The sequence below is a fragment of the Parus major genome, chromosome Z (genome assembly GCF_001522545.3).
Source record: "Parus major isolate Abel chromosome Z, Parus_major1.1, whole genome shotgun sequence".
Classification (NCBI taxonomy): domain Eukaryota; kingdom Metazoa; phylum Chordata; class Aves; order Passeriformes; family Paridae; genus Parus; species Parus major.
In genome coordinates this window covers 70,103,054-70,124,711 of record NC_031799.1, presented here as the reverse complement: position 1 = coordinate 70,124,711, position 21,658 = coordinate 70,103,054, and the positions used below count along the sequence as shown (strand labels likewise).

General features: G+C 44.3%; 1 protein-coding gene across 6 annotated transcripts in view; it reads right to left on the bottom strand.

Moving 5' to 3' along the window:
* ZNF462 (zinc finger protein 462) overlaps positions 1 to 21,658 on the bottom strand; it is an 88,215-nt gene that overhangs the window by 40,638 nt on the left and 25,919 nt on the right. For 4 of the 6 annotated variants that reach the window (XM_015653197.3, XM_015653201.3, XM_015653200.3 and 1 more), the window contains exons 2-4: positions 8,814 to 9,064; positions 2,643 to 8,188; positions 1,594 to 1,758 (exon numbers count right to left, since the gene is read on the bottom strand). In XM_015653197.3, coding sequence (XP_015508683.1) covers positions 1,594 to 1,758; positions 2,643 to 8,188; positions 8,814 to 9,033 — 5,931 coding nt within the window. In that variant the 5' untranslated portion in view covers positions 9,034 to 9,064. Of the gene's footprint in view, positions 1 to 11; positions 1,180 to 1,593; positions 1,759 to 2,642; positions 8,189 to 8,813; positions 9,065 to 21,658 lie in introns of those variants that run through there. The other 2 variants (XM_033520352.1, XM_015653202.3) reach the window with 2 other exon arrangements.

Below are 21,658 nucleotides of genomic sequence, written 5' to 3'. Positions count from 1 at the left end.
AAAAAACACACATCCCCCCCAAAGCCATCAATTCTCTCTCCCTTCTGCCCCTCAATCTTTCCCCTGTGCTCATCAGACTTCTCACTGCATTATCTCTCTAAACACATCCCTACACAGACTCCACATCAATGGCTTTCTGAAAAAAAGACCTACTCTTGGGAGGGAAAAGCATTAATTAAATGTGTTATATAGACGCATGCATACGTTTAAAAAAAAAGAAAAAAATCTCACTCCTTGATTAAGTTTGTGTCAGATCATCCAAAAAGACAAGAAATCCATCTTTCAATGGTCTTGCTGTGAGAATCTTCTAAACTTGACCAGGTAATAATTAGTAAGTTACAGGGAAGTTAACTTTGGTTTGTTCTGCTCTAGCTGACTGTAGCTACCCTGCAGACTAATAATACACTGTCTACTCTTCAGCAGACTTTGCCCATCGATGTCGAACTCTCAAAAAATCAGCTGGTACACTAAGACCCTAGAACCCTCTAAAAATATAGAGCAAACAGAAAAAGACCTTTTTTTTTAACTCTCCTTCATAACTTTCCTATTTCTAACCAGAGCATGCATTTGTGCAGCTACTTAAATACCCTGTAAGAGGCACTTCCAGCACATTCTTTAGGCCATGGCTTTCAGCTTTTGTTCCCTGATGCAAGATTTTATTTACTCAAAAGGAAGCACTGACCCTACACAAGCATCACTTGAGAAGTGAGGAGAAGAGGGAAACTACTCTTAGGAGGGAAGCATCTGAATCTGTCAGGAGTAACAGGCAGGAAGGTCAGGAAAGTGGTAGGACAATGAAAGCTGTCTCAGGTAGCATGAGTTAGGCTGTGGAGGACACAGCTTCCCCACAAAAAGCAGATTATGTCACCAAAATAGGCCTGTCAGTCAGGCAGCAGGAGCCTCTGACTGAGAGCCAATTCCCACAACCTTGGTGCACTTTCACTTCCCCTGCTAATAAGCATCCTGGAAATCAGACTTTGGAACATCACCTCTCCTTGTGGATGTCACAGGAGGCACCACTTTCCACAGGGAGAAAGGAACAACACTTTTGCCCCTAATCACCTGCAAGGGAATCACTGGCTCAGCTGGCCACTGAGAGTTTTGTTTGGAGCCAGTGTGCAAATTCCATGTGGAAGGGTGTACCACAAGCAGCTTCGCACGTTTGTATGTGCACACTTCCTAAAATAAAAATCATACACACATATAGAAAAAAAAAGAAAAACAAACAACTCTTTTTTGAGCTTAACTTAGCAGAAACATAGCCCATAGAGTAGCTGAGAGAAAGTTTCCTGCCCATAAACCAAGCCCTTTGGTCATCAGCGACATCAACTCCCCTTTGTGGCAGAGAAGAAATGAGAATTAAAGACTCTTTGTGCCCCTGGATCGAGAGTGAAAAAAAGTTAAAACATCTTGAAATGAACCAAATGCACTTCAGAAGCTTAGTGTTAGATTAAAACATCATGCTGAACCGGAATGCCCGTCTCAAAACCCATTCAACCTCACAAGAGCCCTCCACAGGTTATCAACGAGGCCTTTACGCTGAACAATGCAAGCAGTCTCAGTCACTTTCAGTCACCTTTAAGGAATTCTTACCTTTACAGTGGCTGACACAGAAGAGACATTCCCATACTGGACATGCTTGCGGAGGTGATTACAGATGGCTCGAAGTGTTGGATGGACTTCCACACAAAATTTGCATTTGTAGCCAACCACCTTCCTCTCCTTCAGTTTCGAAACATCTTCCAAGTGTCCAAAGGCCTGTTTGAGCACACAAGCATAAATCACTGAAGCAGGCTTTGTCACCTCGTTTTTAGGAGCACAGACCAGACTTTAGACCTGATGTGATACTTGATGTCCAGAACTGCAAGGTAAATTTCCCCTGAGATCATTAATTCCTACAAAGTAAGTGCACAAGGCATCTATGGAGAAGAAACACTCTTTATTTTATGGCTAACAGTGGTCCTCTAGAAAACCATTTCAGTTTGGCCTGAAACTGTGCCTCCTCCTCCTCCTCCTCCACGACCCCAGAACCTCCCCAACTTCTGTGCAAAGCTTTTCCTACGCAAGTGTATTTTTCCAAACTGAAGCAGAAGGAAGGGGGTAAGTGGGCAAGAAATAGAGAAAAAAATTGGTCCTCTCCTTATGAGGCACTTGCCCAAGTGCTCCTGCCATAAGACAGATTCATGTTATGCTAATCCTAAGCGCTCCATGAGAGGAAGGACTGAGAGAGAGAAGGTTGAGAAGAAAACTGATGTGTTATTCAGAGGATCATGGAAGAAGGGGATGGGACATTTTGTAGAGGATCTGCAAGAAAGTACATGGCAGTCTTGCCACAAAAGAACAAGCGACTGTCAGACACAGATGGCCCTCCAGAAGTGTGGGAGGGAGGAAAGAAGATGAAGAAAATACTGAAGGAAGCAGTAGGAAGGAACAAGGTTTCCTACAGAACCTAGGGAGACGTGGTGGATGGATGAGGAAATTAAAGCAGGATGTGTAATTGACTTATGGAGCTCACTGGCACTCTGAGTCACTCATTAGCCTGTGGTCATTTGGCTGTCCAAGAGAACATGCAAGTGGGCATTGGTGGGCTGCCTGGTGGGGAGCAGGGGGCAGAGAAAGAGACCAGACACACAAATCCTTACCCTCTCTTGTTTGAAATCTGCAAAAGCACCATCTGCATATTTCTGCTTGCTCAAAAGCTGCTTCCTTCTCTCCTGACGTTTGGCACGCTTCTGGAATTCCTCATTGTGACCATTCAAGTGTGCAGTCAGCTCTGCCGTGCTATGCAATTTTGTATCACAGTGTTTGCACTGGTAGACAGGGCTCTGAGAGCGGGTGCCACTTCCAAGTATGGAAAAGTCCCTCTTCAAATCCTTGCTGTGGTGGTCGGTGTAATGCATGCACAGCAGCTCTGCTGTGCTGAAGGACAGCTTGAAACATTTAATGCACCTGAAGGGAAGCCACTCAATTTCCTGAGCCTCAGCCTCCACCTCGGGCTTCTCAAAGTCGTTCCTCTCCTCGGCTGGAGCTGGTTTTTCGTGCTCATCAGCATACACAGCAGTGAAATATCCCCCCAGCTTGCTGGCATGCTGCTTCTTAGGGAAAACACCAGGGTGACGCTTCATGTAGTGGGACACGATGCCCTTCTTGCTGAAGGACTGGAAGGAACAGAGCGAGCACTTCTTCTTCTCTACAGCCCTCCTGAGCTCCTCGCTGAGCTGAGGAGTGTCATCCTTGGGAGGAGATGGAATGATCACTTTATTGGGTTTGTCGCTTACTGTCCTGGAGGCTGCCAGGCAGTGAGTGTAGTAGGCATCGATGTCGTGTCTTTTCTGGTAGTGTGCTGCAAGCCCTTTGCGGATGGGGTTGGTGTAGGAGCACAGAGCACACTTGAAGAGGTTGTTCTTGCCCTCTGGCTGCGCCCGAACGTTGTTATGCTTGATGCGGTAGTGTCTTGCTATCCCCTTCCGAGTGGAGCAGAAATATTTACAGAGCTGACACCGGAAAACTGTGTGAGACACTAAGTGAGAACTGGAGAAATGAGGCGCTGGCATGGAGACCTCTCCAACATCCTCAGCAGCAATTTCTGGGGAGGCCTTGATTTCAGTCACCATGTCTGGCTCCACTGAGGCAGACACCTTTGGTGGTGACTGGGCAAAAACATCAAACTCGGGTTGATTGTGGTACTTCTCATAGTGGATTTTCAGCTTCTCAAGGGTTCCGTGGGTGTAGGGGCAGAGTTTGCACCGGTAAGCACCATAGCCCTGCTTGAAAATCCTGCTAGTCTCTTCCACGTCGTTCTGAGCAATGTCAGTCGACTGCTCCACGTCATGCACAAAGTCCTCAGCGGTGACTTTGACTGACGGGTGCCGCTTCTGGTAGTGCGTGAGGACGCCGTGAATGCGTGTGTTAATGTATGGGCAGTGTCTGCACTTATACACGGCCCCTGGGTTAATGTCTATGTCCTGAGCAAAGTCTGCTGCCTTCACTTTCATGCCAGGATGCTTTTTGCCATAATGCGTCAGGAGGCCATGTAGGTTGTTGTACTCAGACTGGCACACTGTACACTGGTATGGAGTGGAGGAGATGGCGGGATTTGCGGAAGCCAGCTGGACAGTTTTTTCATGGGAAAGGCTGGGATCCTCTGCACACTCTGCATCCTGATCCATCTGTGGTGCTGCTATCTGGTCTTCGGAATCCATCCTGACCCCACCTTCATCAGGCTGTGGCATGGTTTTCTCAGCAGTATCCTTCTCCTTAATGATATCTAACAACACAGATTCATCTCCATTCATGGCCCAGGGGTGAAATGCTTGGTAGTGATTAGTAATATCCCAAATAGAAGATGCTTCAAAAATGCAGTCTCTGCACTTATAGGTCTTCATCTCCGTTGGCATCACCAGGGCAGGAGGGGAAGGATCGGGACCTGCCCAGAGTTTGGTTGCCATGTAGGTATAATCAACATAATGCTCAGGATGTCTCCTTTGGTAATGCACAAGCAAGCCACTCGGCTCTGTGTGTGAATAAATGCACCATTCACAGTGATAACCAGCTTCTATCAAGCCATCCAGAAACGCCCACCTCAGAATGGATGTCACCGTGGCCTTCAGATTCGGGTGGTCTTTCTTAATATGCTTCCTCAATGCATAGAAGTAAGGGGATGTGTAGCTGCATTGCCTGCACTTGAGGGCTCTCAGCTTGGACTTGTCCCGCTCGGTGCCGGAGGTGTGGGCGGGCAGGCTGCCAGCTGATTTCTTCTGGCCACGGTCACAAAGGCTCCTGATGGTGGCCGTGTGCTGCCGGATCACATCCGCGTTGGCTTTGAAGTCGCGATGCTTCTTCTGATAGTGGATCAGCACGCCCTTGACGGTCCGGTTCCCGTAATCACAGTGCTGGCAGAAGAACATTTCGTTCTCGGGAGGGTTCACGGAGGTCTCGGACCCGCCACGGCCCAGCTGCTGCATGGACACTGGTGGCCTCTGGATGCCAGGTGGCAGCTCCCCTGCCCGCATCATGGCCGCGGTCGGCGGGGCCTGCCTGATGTACTTGGCTGTGACCTTGATCTCTGGGTGCCTCTTTTGGTAGTGGACGAGCACCCCCACGACGGAGCGGTTGCTGTAGGAACAGTGCTTGCAGTAGTAGAGCTCAGTGGAGAGCTCTGGGGGTGGTGGTGGGGGAGGAGGTGGCTGGGAAGCCAAGCCGGAGAGTTTTGGGGAGATGGGAGCCCCCAGCTCAAACGACATTTGAGCGAGGGCAGAGCCCCTGTCAACAGAGACTACACGCATGGTCTTCTGGATTCTGAAATACGAGGCCTTTTCTTCGGGGTGCTTTTTCTGGTAGTGCACCAAAACTGAATGCATGTTAGGGCTTGCAAATGAACACACATCACAGTCATAAACAACCACAGTGTTGACTGAAGGTTCCTTCTGATTTTCACATTCAGGACTGAAACTCTTGGTGGCACTTTTGTTAAAACCAGCTGGCACACCGGTCCCGCGAGCCACAGGGGTGGAGGTTGCCATAGTTTTTGGAGCAGAATTCAAGATCTCTCTCAGCGTCTGAGACTCTGTGTTCAGCCCTTCTTGCTGCTCAACGACATAGCTTGAAAATATCATTGCATTGTTAATTTTCACTGTGGGATGCATTCTTTGGTAATGTGGCATCAGGCTTCTAACATTTGGGCTTGTGTAAGAGCAGAAGCGGCAGCGGTAGATCAGATCGGAATGATCAAAGTTCAGTACATTCATAGCTTCGGGATGATGCTCTCCATAATGCTGCTGCAGGTCTTCAAAATTCGTGTAGTCAATGTAGCACTCCAGACACCGATACACTGCACTGTGATCATTGGGATCCAGGATGTACCTAAAGCTGAATTTAATGTAGGGATGCATTCGCTGGTAGTGGGTGCTAACACTTCTGGCAGATTTGTTGCTGAAATCACAGTGTTTACAATAATAAAGCCTGCCAGAGTCACTGAACTCCGAATTCTCGTTGTTCTGGTCGGTACCGTACATGTTGGACTGGCTGCCCAGAACAGAGGCATTAGGGCTCTGATGGTCCTTCATGCTGACAGCGGAGTAGTAGTCCTCCTCATCCTCAGACAAAGTGAGCTCAATCTCCGCCCCGTTGGTGGAATTGTAGTCGTGCTGCATGCTCCTGAAGCTCGCCTCCTTCTGGGAATCATTAGCCTCTCTGCCCCACATTTGCTGGGGTGCGTAAGAACTGGAAACCTCTATCATTGGTTCTGTTTGCTCTTCTTCTCTGTCTAACTCCACCTCTATCTCCACCTCATTGTCCTCTTCCTCTTCCTCATCATCCTCTACATTAATCACAGCATCCTCCTGCTGTTTGTTTTGGCTGATCTTGCTCTGCAGGTTGCTCGCTATTTCATCAATTCTAGTTCTCTTTTTCACGGGAGAGAGATCTAAAGGGAAGTCATTTGAGACCTTCCTAGGGGCTTTTGCAACGAAGTTATTTTTAGATGAGAGCCCAAGGATGGAGGTCTGGCTCTTCTTCACGGTGCTGGCAGAGGGGTGAGCATCTGCCTCGCTCTCCTGCGGTGTGTTTGATGGCGGCCCATCGTATTTTGGCAAGTTGTCACAGAATGAATGCTTGTGCTGCTGATGAACTCTGAGGCCTTTCAAAGTGGTGGTGGAATAGTTGCACAACGTGCACTTGTAAGGATGCTGTGAATGGGGCTGGGGTGATTGCTGCTGCTGCTGCTGCTGCTGCTGCTGCTGTTGCTGCTGCTGTTGCGGTTGCTGCTGCTGCGGCTGCGGCTGCACAGGTTCCATCATCCCAGCTGACTTCCTGCCATTGATATTCCCACTCTCGTAAGACACCGTGCTGTCGTTCAGGGACGAGGCAATGCTCTCAGCCTGGGAGTTCATGGTGTCCCAGTCGGATGTTGTTCCTGTGTGACACTGCTTGTGGGCACCGAGCTTCAGAGAACTCTTGCAGGTGAAGGGGCACTCGTCACACTTGTACACAGCTGTCTTCCCAGACAGGTGGATGTTCTCGATGTGACGGGAAATACTTCGGCGGTGCATCGTCAGGAAAGGGCAGAAAGGACACTGGAACCTGTTCATGTATCTTCTGAAGGGAATTCCCTTTGTTTCCAATAGTTTGTTGCCATCAGATCCCATCAGCTGCTCTGCAGACATTCCTGAGGTCTGGTGATCCATGGAGTTTAAGCCATTCTCGCTGTCCATTTCATTTAGCTCTTCATCTGAGCTGGAGTCATTTAGCATACTGCTTGTTTCCAGGTCAGCAGAAGAATTCGTCATATCAGCAATTCCATAGCGGGATCTGTCAGACAAATTAACCATGCCCGAGTTGTGAGGTGACTTAGGCTTCATTTGAGGGTAAGACACAGAAGAAAACTTTGAAGATGTAGAAGAGTTGGGCCTGATAAGTGAATTGCCCATAGATCCCCTGAAGTTTGAGACATTAGCACTCGACATCTCACGTCCTGTTGTGTTCATGGACATGTAATTCGAGTTTGGAGAGGCACTCTGAGCACTCTTACTCTGCACCTCGGGTGCGCTGGTTCCGTCCTGCTGCTGCCTCAGGCTCGACAGGATTTTCACCATGCTGCGGTGCTTCTTCATCATGTGGTCACACCAGCGCTCCCTCCGAGGTGTCTGGTAGCTGCACCATTCACAGCAAAAGTTTCCCCTAGACTTGGTCAGGGGCTTGACCATCGACTCCAAAATGCTCCGCTCCACCACCTCTGCCGGCAGCTCCTTGCAGGGTTCCTGCACTGGCACAGAAGCAGACGTTGATTCAGACACAGCAGCAGCAGCAGCAGCAGCAGCAGAAGGAGCTGAACTCTCTTTCAGGTTGTTTTTGTGATACATTTTCTGGTGCTTAATAATCCTTGCACGCCTGGGTGACTTGTAGGTGCAGAACTGGCAACTGAAAACTTTACCAAACCCTTCATGCATCATGATGTTGTAATTTAGGGAACTAGAAGCTGGTGGCCCCACTGAGCTCCCCCCAGCCTGTGCTCCATGAACCTTCCGTGTGTGCTCTATGAGGAGGTTTTTGGAACGGAAGTAACGCACACAGAACTTGCACTGGAAAAACTTGCTGGTTGGTTTAGGATTTGGAGCCATATGTTGGCCATAGAAAGTCTGGCTCTGGCTATAGTAACTTCCAGTCCCCATCTGACTTGTTGCATTTTGCCCTAAAATGAGAATTAAGGTGTATATGTAAATCAATAAAATAAAAAAAGCTTTTCCTCCACCCACCCTGTATGTTTAAGAATGTAACCACATCCTGAACTGACAACAACCATTCCAGGATTTCCTCACTCACTTATGGTAGTATCTACAGACCTGGCAACGGTCAGAAAAGTGACCATTATGCATAATTTCTACATATAAATGATTGTGGTGCACAGTTTTGGGTGGATAGTTTCCAAAATTACCTTCTTGGGGGGGAAAAAAAATAAAACTAGTTTCAGTTTGAAAACTAACAACAGTTGTCATTTTGAGGTGGTTCATGGTAGTAAAGGACAACCATGAAAAGCTGAAAATGAAAAATCAGTATGAAGAACCCCATGAAAAGAAGCTGGGAAACAGTACCATCCTCCATGCTTGCATTTGCAGGAAAACAAAAAAAAAGCCATGCTCAGAACCAGCATGGCTGATGCTAGGTATCTGCTTTGCTGACATAGCCATAAAGATAACGCAAATGTTTAAACCACAACAAAGGCAGAAACTAAAAGACACTGAAATAAGACACATGGGAAATAGGGGGTAAAAGCTGAGATCTTAAAAGTTGAGATCAATCTTAGAGTTGAGCTTTACCTGCTATGTCATCTGCAATTGCGAATTCATCCTTTACAGAAGAAAATTCAACTTCAGTCTGGTTGCTAGCATTGATGGAACCAGACCGTGGCTGGTTAGGACTCTCCTCAGACACATCAGTTGGCTGCAGAAAAGCAGTGTGAACATCCTGAATGTGAGCTTTTAGGTCTTCGTAAGATGGAGCTCGAAAATCGCAGCCATCACACTGCAGGACCTCCATGGTTCAGGATGATCTTTTACATTAGAAAAATCTGCAACAAATACAGGGGAAGGAGAGAAGAAGAAAAATATGAGTTTATAGCAGTGCTTTTGGAACAAATCCTGGAAACACCAAGGTAACACCAAGGTAACACCAAGCTTTTGATGACTCAGTCACTTGCAGAGATTCCACAAACACAGCGGCGTGAAATTCAACCTTCCTTTACCCTATTAAGAAGCGTCTACTCAGATCCACAAGAAGTTCTATCCAGGTAGCTCACAAGCTGCTGACTCAACTCTATGAACAGTCAACTGTCTGACAAGTGACTACTGATCCACTGGACTTTGTCCTCTTGGCTTTTCCACTGCACAGGGCTGTTATTCAGAATTTGGTCTTGTTCAAAGACCACAGCCCATATGTAGAGAAATGGCACACTACTCCCAGTCATGCACTGGAATTTACAATCAGAAGACAGAAGCTTCTGTCTTCAGGAGACACACTCTAACCTTCCTGTAAGTTGCCAATTCCTGCCTCATTCACTACCATGCATCAAAAGCTTTCACAGGGAGAAATCTGCCTTTCCTCAAAGCATCCTATCTGCTCTGATATTGAAAACCTAGACCTAACAGCAAGGTTAGATGCAGTTACCGAAGGCAAACCAAGGCAGAATAATTTGCTCTGCGCTACTTCCACTAAAAGCTTTTATGGACACCTCCACTCTTTGTAAAAATGTTTACAGTTTCATTTCAGTCTATTCTAGGGACAAGACCTTTGTGCTTTAGCAGTCTGGGAGATGGAGACAGCCAGAGGAAGAAAGGGATAGCAATAGGAATAACCATATTGAAAAAGTACAATGGAAACATGAGTTACAAAGACTTTAGAGTCATCCAAAAGCCCTGCATACCTTCAAGTACAAAGCAAGGTAAGATGCAGTGAAGAACAGCGGTTCAGTTGTGACAATTAATCCTTCGACAGAAGGTTGCACTGCCATGAAGGACAGGAGACACAAAGCACAAGCTGAACAAAAGACTTAGACCCTCCTACCCTGTGCAGTGCTTAGGCACAAGAGCTATCTATCTTCCTATGCTAATACAGCAATTGCATCCTTAAGCTTCCATGCATGTGCTGAAAAAGGATGACAAACGGAGCATTTCAGAGGTCCAAGACACAACAGCAGCCCACAGCAATCTAAATTCCCCATGTTTCTTTTATGTGGAGTATGAAGGAAGCAACCTACAAAGTGAGGAGAAAGCTCCAAAACATTAAGGCACAGGAACGAGAGAGGGTACTGCACCAGGATTTTAGATGAAAGAGTGCTTCTTCTGGTAGCCTGCTAAAATAAACTTCTAGCAAGTCAAATTCCGGACAGTCTGAGCACAAAGGCTCTCCACATATTTACCTACATTACTTTGCAGGCTGCACTGTGTCCTTTCTCTCCCCCCACTCCCTCTCACCACCAATAAAGAAAATGAACGCTGCACCAGCTTCTTTTCAGCTAACAAAGTTACAATAATCGAGATACTCAAGCTTTTATGTGCAAGCACCAGACCAAATTGTGTGGAAGAGGTTGCTATCTGCTCTGGATCAAATTACAGCAGAGAGTGAAGCCCCACCCCACGTCTCCTTTAGCACAGTCCATTAGACCTGAAAACAAATTTTTCCATGGAGCAGACGACTCCTGCATTTAGAGCACTTCACAGAAAAGCAGATCATCCAGTTTTCACTACCCATCCCCCAAGCTTAGTCCTTTCATCTCAGCCAAACAAGCCACAGCTCTACTGAATGTGTTTATCACACTTTCAAGAGATATGAGCCCCTGCGTCACTGAAGCTTTAAGACTCACTAAGCTGCCCTAGTCCTCTGAGCTTTGGGAGCAGCCATTTTAGCTCAGACAACTCCTGCACTCAGAGCCTCAGAGCTTCTTGCCTGTGCACAACATGGCCTCACTTATCTCAGCTTCAGCTCAAGCACACCAGCCTTTTTTTTCCCTTTCTTTTCCTCTCCCCCCCTTCCCTTTCTTAACTCCTCCTCCTTAGGTGATGCTTTAAAAATCACCATCTCCCAGAATCACATCTCCCTTTCTCCTGGCATGGTCTGCCCTCCAAATCGTGCTGCTGCTCTCCCCCTGCGCCCTCCTCAGAGCTGCACCTTCTCTCCTTCAGCAGAAGGCTTGGGTTTCCCCAAACCATCTCCTCAGGGTTGGCTTCCCCTGTCCCATGGATGACAAAATGTGGCGGTTCGCTCCACAAACGCTGCATTCACAGCATCAAGACACTGGTCCAAGCTGTCCTACAGGCAGAGGCGACACGCAGCTGAGCCTCCCAGGAGCAGGAGGAGGAGGAGGAGGAGGAGGAGGCGCGGGGGAGTGAGGGGGGACAGCAGGCGGGAAGCCTCCAGCCGGGCCTGTCCCTGGGGAGCTCTCCTGCTTGGCGCAGAAGACACACCACCCCACTCCCCTGCCAGATTCCAAAGTCTAATGACCTTTGTTAATCACCACCCAGCCTGTCTGCATCAGCAAACCCTGCCAGCAGACACACCCTTCACACAAAGGCTGTAGCTATGCCTTTTAAGAGAGGTTCTCTGAAAGCTCCATTGTGTGGAAGAGATGAAAAACAACGCGCGAACACAAAAATCTCACTCTTCCCTCCCCTCAGCCCTCCCCCTCCTCAGCCCCCCGAAAACTTCAGACCCTTTAGAAACATCACCGCAAAACGCTCCCTTTTGGAAAGCTCTGTCTCTTTTGGAAAACTTCCGGCCAGCTTACGAAAGACAAAACCAGAAGGGAGACCAACGCTGAGGAAATGAAAAAAAGACAATCCTGGCCGCTTCAAGAGGTGAAAACCACCACCATCTTCATTCATCTCCAGCGCACGCTGCCGCTTGGAGAATGCACCCTTTAAAGATGCTGGTTGCTCTCTACACAGGCTTAAACCAACCATTGTGTTGAGAGGTATCATTAATAGCTGATGCTATTAATAGTATATATTTAATTATATTAATATATATTCTATTAATATGTATTAATAATATTTAATTAATAGCTGATTACAAAGCTGGTGGAGACTCTGTAATGGGTTCCAGCTTGGATCTCAGCCGGATCTGCACCACAAAGGCAGCACAAAGTCCAAGAAGAGGTTAATCCTACTGCTTCTCGTGAGGATATCAAACATCAGGTACAGCTGAGCGGACTTCAGTGTGATGTTTTCACCATGCATCACCTGCTGAGAGCAGGATGAAGCGTTCTGTAAGGGATTCTGCTCTACCATTTCCATGTTCTTCTTTAAAATCCTGCCATTGCGTAAGGGCTGAAAACACACACTGCTAGTCTGAGCTCATATATCAAAAGGAACTGTAACACAACGTGCATCTTTCTTCTTTTTTTGTCCACCTGGGACATGACACCGGGAGAGACTCACCCACTGAGCAGCAAAGACCATTTTCAAGTGCAGATGTTAATACACTGGCAAGACACATCCCAAGGCACAGAGACAAAGCAAGGTTCACACGTCTCCATCACGGTCAGCTAAGCTAACACATTCCATAACCTTTTGCATTTTCACTAAGAAAATTTAAAGGTGAATGGAGGTGGAGTAAAACAGGAGTTACCAAATCTAGTAACTCAGCAGCAGAAGTGTGGGAAGAAAAACCCGAAGCAACCAAACAAAACCACCATTAAATTAATCCATAAATCCCAGAAGCCCTTGAACATATTCACAAGCAATCTCTCGAGACCACATTGCCTATAAATAATATTTGACTTCTAAAATACCCTTACTAATGCAATGCTAACCTCACAAAACATAATTAAAATGCCATTGTCTGGCTAATTTGCATTTACAACCTCTTCTTAAATACAGGGCCTTAGTGCTTAAATATGGATGTATTCTTATTTTTCTTATGAGCTAAAAGCTTTCAAAACATTGGGCAATTGAGATTCTCAAAGCCACCATTTTAAAGACACAAGGTGGTCTCAAATTGTCTGCAGAATCCTTCTCTACACTCATAAACGCCTGAGAACATCTGAGACACAGTTGTATTAGATTTTGAGGTTTTTAAAAATCCAAAACAAAAGATAATTGTGCTTGTTGAACAACAGTAATTACAGAATTTGGCAGCAGCCAAAGTAGTACAAATCGTTATGTTTAAGTTTGGTTTTAAAACTTCAAAATACAAAATTAATTGAGAAGCCCAAGGCACTGACCTCAAAATTGAGCTTCTGTGGTTTGACTACCCATCCGTTATATTTTGAGATGGAATCAGCAGAGCTTCTGCAAGTTAAGAATATGCACATGCACAACCACAACTAAAAAGGTCAGTCAGACCACACAACGCTCCGTGAGCTTCCAGCTCAGCATTAGTAACAATGCATGTGGAACAAAGGCACCTCCAGCTCTCCAGCCCTTCCTCTGGTCAGATGATCAGAGGCAACTTCATCCCTACATTACACAACTCACAGGTTGAACTCACAGCTTTCATTTTCCTCAGTGAAAAAAATGGAGCTGAAGAGAAAATTTCTTCCCCCAAGCATGGACCAAGGAAGTGGTTGAGTCAACCCCAGTGGCGGTGTTTAAAAGATGTGTGGATGCGTACCTTGGGGGCATGGTTTAGTGGGTGAACATGAGAAGTGCTGGCTGATGGTTGGACTCCATGGTCCTCCAGGTTTTTCCAGTCTTCCCCACCCTTCCAAAAATTAACTACCAAACACCACGGAAATGAACTTTGCTGGCATGTAATTACAGATAAGACAAGTTTTCAAAATTCCCATGAGTAACACCTCAGGCATTTTTCCTTGCTAGAGAAGCCTGGGTTTTATACCAGTGCCTACAGCTGTGCTGAGGACCTTCCAGCTCTGCTGCCTGGGCTCCTGGCCAGGTTCAGCCCATGTACAGTGCAGCTGCTGCTCTGATCTTTGGATTTGGGGTTTTGGGCTTTTTTTTTTCCCGATTTTTTCTTCTTAAACACTTTTTATAGTATAAAATCACAACAGCGAAAATTAGGACTAAACAAATAAAATCATAGGAGTAATGCAAAAACTTACACGTGTGAGAAACTGGAAACCTGAAGGTTATTCCAACTGGAGGAAGCCAGCCTCATGTTTCATTTATGAAAGGAAACCCCATAATTAATTAAGAATTCAGAGAATAAATTCAACTCTCAACTACAGTCAGGTAAACCTACTCAACTCATGAGTATTTTTCAATGACTGAATTTCAGTCAAGCTATTGGAATTCTTGGTTATCTAAGGACTGTCTTTGTAGTTACTTCTCTAAGCTGGTAACAACATAAACTAAACTAAAATACCTTTTTTTTTTTTTCCACTTTTTTCCCTTTTCAATCTGATACAAGTGGGTTTTGATAGAACTCCACGGGCTGAGTTGCAACTCTACTATATACTTACTTTGTGGTTCATATTTTCTTGTAAAGAAATTAATGATAAAACTTCATCCCTGGTTACAGCTTTAGTTACCACTATCTCGATATATCCAGTTTTGGGTTGTTTGTTCTGTTCCAAAACTCAACAGTTAAGGACATTAGCTGATGTCAGTGATTCCATTCTTCCAGTAAATATTTTCCTCGATTTACATGGAAATGTGCATCAAAATGCAAGGTATTTTCAGGAAGAACTTTACTATTGGAGATTCATTACAAATCACTAGTAAAAACACTCTAAACTGAGAAGATATAAACTCATTTTCTTCCCAGAACGTCCTTATCCAGCTACTCAGGAGAGTGTTTCAACCTGAAGTGGGTTTCAGATCTGATTCCACAAAAGTAGGTCTTCTACACATTCTTTGTACATTATCTTCCAAACTTTTCAGAAATCCCCTCTCATGGAAAATAGGATGGCCAGCTTTGCTGATCTCCCCATACAGTTGATATTTATTTATTTGTGTTCCTGAATACAGACATTTAACATACTCAATACCACACTCAACCTATCACAGCTTGCAAAACCCCCATTTAAAAAAAAATATAAACCACATTCTTCTTAAAGCTCATGGAAGAGATGAATCTCATTGCTACCAGAAGCAGGACTGGGTTTTCTTTTTTTTTTCCCCTCAGTTCAAGAAAACAAAGATTAATGGAACCTCTCACATAAATGAGATGAAATGGGTCCAAATGATGGATACACTGGTATCAACTCAACTGGTATTCCCTTGCCTATGACTTCTCAAAAAATGGGGGTGGAAAAAAAGGCAAAACAAATTTGAAAAATCCAGAACCGCAGAAAAATATGCTTATTGAATATTAATACCTATTAGCCATCTCACTCTACGACCACAGCAGAATAAAGGCACACCATGAATTTTAGAAGAAGGTGTGAAAGGAGAATCACAGACACTGGCATCAATTCGTCTGCTACTGCTGGGGCTCTACTGATTCAATCTACCTAAGTGCTGATGACTCCTTCTTTTCTCACAGATAATGTTTCTTCTCTTCCTTTCTGTCCTGGGGTCTACATATATATATCTGTTCTGTTTAAAAAAATACATTAAGAGGCCATCTCAATGCTGAAGTATACTTTCAAACTTCAAACTTTTGAAATAAAAGCAGGTTGCAAATAAAATGCCATGATCTTACTAAACTACAAACTTAAGATTTCATACAAATTACAATTCTGGCTTTTTTTGTCCCTCTTTCCTCTGGGTTAGCTGTGAGGCAGTACATGAAACAGAGCATAGGCAACAGAGTCTGAGGATAAAGAACTTCCCTGATGAGAAAGGCTCTCAAACATTAAATGCTCCAAGCAAGGCTAGGATGGGTTCTTCTGATCTTCTGAATTACTTTCATGGCAAGTTATTAATCCCTACAGAATTCAGAAAGACACTAAATATATATATATATATGAGAATCTGAACAACTGGATGGCCAGAGCAGGACTTTCTCCCTTACTGAGTATGACACTTAATTTACTGCAGAAAACTAGTCTAGAAAACTAGTTTAAGAGGGAGGTGAAACAGCAAGGGGCAAAGATTTAGAACAGAAATGTGGTTTTGCCACTTGGTTCCCGTACTCACAGGACATGAGCCAAGTCATTCACCTCCCCGGCACAACCCAGCCTCTCAATGCTCTTCTCCACAGACACACGTGTTCAAGAGGCAACTGGGCTGGCCCAGCCGAGGAAAACAGACACCAGAGCCAAGCAGCTTGGCTTTTGTACCCTGCTCATTAGTGGTCCCCATATGGCACAATGGAACTGAATGCACTGGGGTCTGGGGTTTCTAATTTCCAGCCAAGAGTGTACTGTTAATTACCTCGAGTAGTGCTGCTGCTGCGAGTCAAGAAAGAGGTGCAAACCCTGGTGTGTGTTGAGTTGTGAGAGAGAGAAAGAAAGAGAGGGAGATGTCAGTAGGTGGTGCTGAAGAACACGGCAGTGCCCGGGCACTCCAGAAACAACCTAATCCCTTCTCATGCATTGCAAATACCTTCCAGGAGCTTTCACACAAAGGATGCATTACCAGCCTCACCCTGGAAGGAGCAGGCTCCTCAGCTTGGCACAGCCCCAGCAAAGATCTTTTCCTTGCCAAGAAAAGTCAGAGCTGTTTCAAAGGGGGTCCTGCCAGTGGCAAATCAAATATGACAAATTCCACCACATACCCCGCCGGACCGTGGACTGAAAGAACAGTCACAAAGTCGTGTCTGAAGAGAGAAGAGATCATCTCCTGATAGCCATCTGCCCTTAGAATACCCTCCAGTGCCTCTGGAAGTCATCTTGCCATTCACCCTGAACTCCATGCTCCACTCCATGGTCACTGGCAGAGCTGTGGCTGGTGAGCTGCAAGCTTTAAAGAGGACCAAATCTCAGTTTGCAAGAAGCACAGTATTTTTACAGAGGCTAAATACAGCTTTATAAACTGGTGACAGAGCTAAACCATGGGAAAACAGAAACTGCTGGATTATTTTAGGAGCCACAGAATTTTAATCTTAAGAGATCTGAGATTAGACCAGCCAACACAGCTGGTTTAAAACACATGCAGGCACTCTGAGTGGAGTCTCAGAGGTGAAAATCAAGTCACTAGCACCCAGAAACCACAAATATGAAGGGCAAAGCTCTTTGGGTCTCCTACTGAAAAAATGTGATGCCAAACAAAGTCAGAATATCACCAGTTTAAAAAATGTATGTGAAAAGTTGTTTTTCTGGACTCATGTTCCTCCTTTAAGTGCAGAAACCGAACTGGACCTGATGTAGCCGAAGTGACAGAAATTGAACTTGGCTGGTGAGAGGAGTTATCTTCCAGCCAGACATCACTTCCCTAATTTGGCACCCATTACCCTGTTTGGTCACTCAAGACTCAGTGAGAGAAGTTCACAGGGCAGTGGGGAACCAAAGGAGCATTGCCTGGATCAGATCCAAGCGAGCCACAGTCCTCTGCCTTTCATCACCTGTGGGAGTTCAGCTTTGTAAGGACCCTGGGGAGTATGGAGCCTCAGTTCATCCAGAGATCTTGCATGCTCCAGAGGTACTTTAAAAGTACAAGAGAGCATGTGGAGAGGATGGAAAAGGACATTGAGAGGAACGGTTTTAACCTCATAAAACCAATGTCCATGCTCTGTACCAGACAGAAAAACTGAGTGCAACAGCACACCACCTCATGCAAACCCAAACCCACCTCATGCCTGACTCCAATTATAAAGCAAGATCCACTGCTGAAACCCTGCTGGAGGGTAAGAAAGTGCTGATTAACAAAGCCTAAAGATTGCCCAGCTCTGCCAGCCTACCTCTCAGAAGCACATGTTTGTTTGAGGACCTCCACTGACACCCTGTCTATTTTAACACTGCCTTTGTCTCCAGCTATCCCTCCCCTTCCCCCAAGCTTTCTGCTGTATTTGACATTTGCAGGGCAGCAAGCAGAAGCTTCTCTGTCCGCCAGTTCATTTCCTCAGGTAATACAAATCCATCACTGACCCATTTATAATACCAGACAGAATACACAGTTTTATTTGCCCAGTGACTCACATGCTGTATGGCAGCCAGCATCTCTGCCCCAGGTAAAAGAACATATACTTTTCCAGCACTTGACAGATCTCAGACCAGTGATTACCATTAGGCTGACACCTACCCCACCCAACAATTCTTTTCCACCTGGGCAAGTGAAGGTCCTCTGTGTTTCCTGGTGGTGGCACCAAGATGCTGGTCCTGCCAGCTGAGAAGGGATGCTGAAGAAAAGGAGGAACAAGTTGCTGCTAACACACTGCCCAAAATGCTTTGTCCCAACCAACTTCTATAGGTAAGAGTCCTTCAGATTGAATGTTGATTATGAGTGCAGTATCCTGGGTCCAAATTAGAACCTTGCTCCCCCCACCCTTCAGCCCCCATTTTCACTCTCACTCCTTCCAGGAATCAAATTTTTGCAGTTGGTGTGATAATACAAAGCTCAAGTACAAAATACTTAAAATAGAGCTCTGGCTCATTATCATAATCATTAATGTGATACATAGATGGCAGACAGGCTCTAGGAGAAACCAAGTGGAACATCTACAGTTCATCATCAGCACTTCAGGATGGGGGAAAAGGGGATTCTGTGATAAAAAAAAAGTCATCTTGCAATTATGGATCACAACACTTGTAAATCAACCAAGTTTACTGAAAGTTCTCCAGCCAGGAAGTGTTTTAATCAAAGAGGAATTAGAAACTGTAGCTTTAAAACCAGAAAAAAAACTGTTAGTCCCGATATGTAAAAAAATACATACTTTGTTATGCAGGTAATAATTAAGAACAATCTCCTTCTCAAAAATTAAAAAAAAAAACAAAAAAAAACCCCACAACCAACCTCTTGTTCACCTTATTTCAAGTCTTTCCAGTAAAAAACATCTGGTGCCCCTGACTACTATGGATGCATTCAAATTAAGGAGAAATTTAGTATTATAGCTCAGTTGTATCAAAAATTGTAAGAGACTGAAGCTCCTAATAGAGTTCTTCTGTCCTAGTTTAATCCTTTTTGCTTTAAATAAGCTGTTTGAGGGCCAGCCACTGACATCCAATTTCTTTTTCTTCTTCCTAAGAAATCTCAAACAGCAAAGGGATCATAAAGAATAAAAAATAACTAAGACTTTCTCTTAGTAATAGTAATAAGGGTGTAGATAATAAGCAACTGCATCCTTCAAAACCTACCATCCTTGCAAATATGTAGACATTACAGAACTCTTAAAGGTTCTCTTCTGCAAGCCCAGGATACCTTATATACCAGGATACACAATACCTTATTTTTTTGACATCTGTTGCAAATGCTTTGCATTTAATGATTTAAAACTCAGCAATCTTCAAGCATTTACATTTATCTAGGAAGGTAACAAAATCCAATTTTAGAACAAAATAATCAGTCCCCATTGTCATAAGATGACTCTGGTTTTGAAGAACCATTCTCATCTGGCCTTTAAGATACAGGATGACATCTGATAGAAGAGAAAGTGAAGCAAAAACTTGCACTCCAGAATATGTAAACAGTTGCCACACTACATATACAGCCCCCAATGTCTCTTGTCACAAGGACAGTTCAGTTCAAGAGTAGTTCATCAAGATAAAAAGTATCTCTTGAGGTTAAATAAAAAAAAAAAACCAACAAAAAACACCAAACCAAAAAAACCCAAAACCACCCAAGAACTGAGCAACCTGGAATCTACACCCAAAAACATGATTTTTGTAACAGGCAAGAGGAGACTGGAAGAGATTTTCAGTTTTCCTGAGCTGAAAGAGGAATTCTTGGGGAAATTCAAGGTGGAGGGACTTTTTAAAAAGCACTTACATGTGTCCCTGGTAAAAATTTAAACCTTCTCCAATTAGGAAAAAACAAAATGCACTTAAAACCCCACCAAGATTGTTAGACAAGTTCAAGAAAAGGCAGCCCAAGCTTTGTCAGAATTCTGGTTTCATGTATAATAAGAAGCAATAAAGGCAAACCTCAAGAGAAGCATTAAATAAATGGCAAGTAATTGGTCTTCTAATAAGACCTGTCCACAGAAAAACCCTTATTTTGTTGCAAATGCCTTTACATTATTGAAAATTGGTGGGAGAGTGGCTCTTCAGGACAGGTATTCTGCTTTTGGCTAAGTGCTTTGGGACCCAAAAAGGCTGTTTGGAACTGCAGTGCCTCTGTCTAAATAACCCCATGGCTAGGCAAACCTTGACATTTACTGTGCATGCAAGAGTGGACAGGAGCAGGTAAGATATTTTTAAGCTAAGAAATATGAAAAAAAAAAAAAAAAAAAAAGGTTTAAAAGTATGCAAAAGAAACACAGAAGATTGAAGACCTACTGTGGTTTAAAATCCATCTGTAAACCAAACAGAACCTTCAGCCTGATGAGATCTAAACAGAATTATGGAATATAGCTTGCCTTTTACTCTGGAAAGTTCAGAAGTAATGTTCTGAAAGCAAAGGAAGGGTTTTCTTGCTCCCAGTACTTTGTTAACAAAGTAAATTCACCTGTGATAATGGCAAAGACACACGTGCTTCATTCCACACTGCCAAAGGAAATGGGTACATCCTTCCTATTATCTTCAACTGATTATTGTAGAACTGTTTAAAAAAATAAAAAGGAACCAAGGTTTGACTTAAAGGGAAGGCACTCAAAACCTTCCCACAACTTGCTGCTTTCCAGGACACACTTCTAAGTGCTTTCAGTAGATCAAGTGTCATTGAATCCTCCAGCTCAAGGAAATTTTAAAATAAAGCAGGATTAAGTTCAAAGCAGAACCGCATAAAGAATTCTATTTTGTTCTTACTAAAGGAACAAAGATGGAAACAAGCAAGCAAGGGGAAAAAAAAAAACAAGCAAGCAAAAAACCCAGAGAACAAAACCTAAAGTGCAAAGACCTATGCTAGACTCAGCTGTTAAAAAAAAATAATGATTTATGGTGGTTGAAAAGGACAGGGTGTGTCTTTTCATTTACGAATGGAGAGGAGACAAGGACAATCACATTTATAAACAACACATTCTCCTTGCATTAAGAGTCCAGCTAAGTGAACAGCTCTTCAGACACAGCATTCAGCAACACCACTTGCCAGCCAGGTGGATATCCTCCCTGCTTCTTTCATCCCAAAAGAGGCACACATGAACCTGATGACACCAGAATTCATACAAAGAGTATTCTGAGACATCTGATTTGTTTTTAGACAACGTCCTTGAACACTATGGAAGGGAAAAAAAAAGAACGTAATGTGGTTTGCAGTCCACTCTAGACTTTTATCCCTTTTAGCAGTTGTTTGAATAAAAGGCATTTGCACTGTTTTCTTTTATTCATTTCTAGCAACAAGCATTCATTCAGGCGTGGGTTCTTGTTCGCAGGAATGCACGCAGAGTCAAAGTTCCACATTAATTTATGACCTCATTGACAAAGTGTCTATGGGAGAAGTGTACAATCAGTTCTGCACAAATTTCATTTTCCCTTCTGTTGTTTATGGAACACTGGAGCATGACAAAAGACAGGATCATATGTTTCAGGTTTCCATTCATTTATCACAGACAAGTCATTAAAGTCAGCAGAAGTGACTTGCACTCAGAGATAGAAAAGACTGAAGTATCTCCCTGGTTTTCAAATGGCTGCAAATTCAGAACAAAATCTGAAGACTCACTATTTTACGTTGCACATAAGAAACAAAAAACCAGATATAAGTACTTCAGGCAGCAATACTGACAGCCTCTTCCA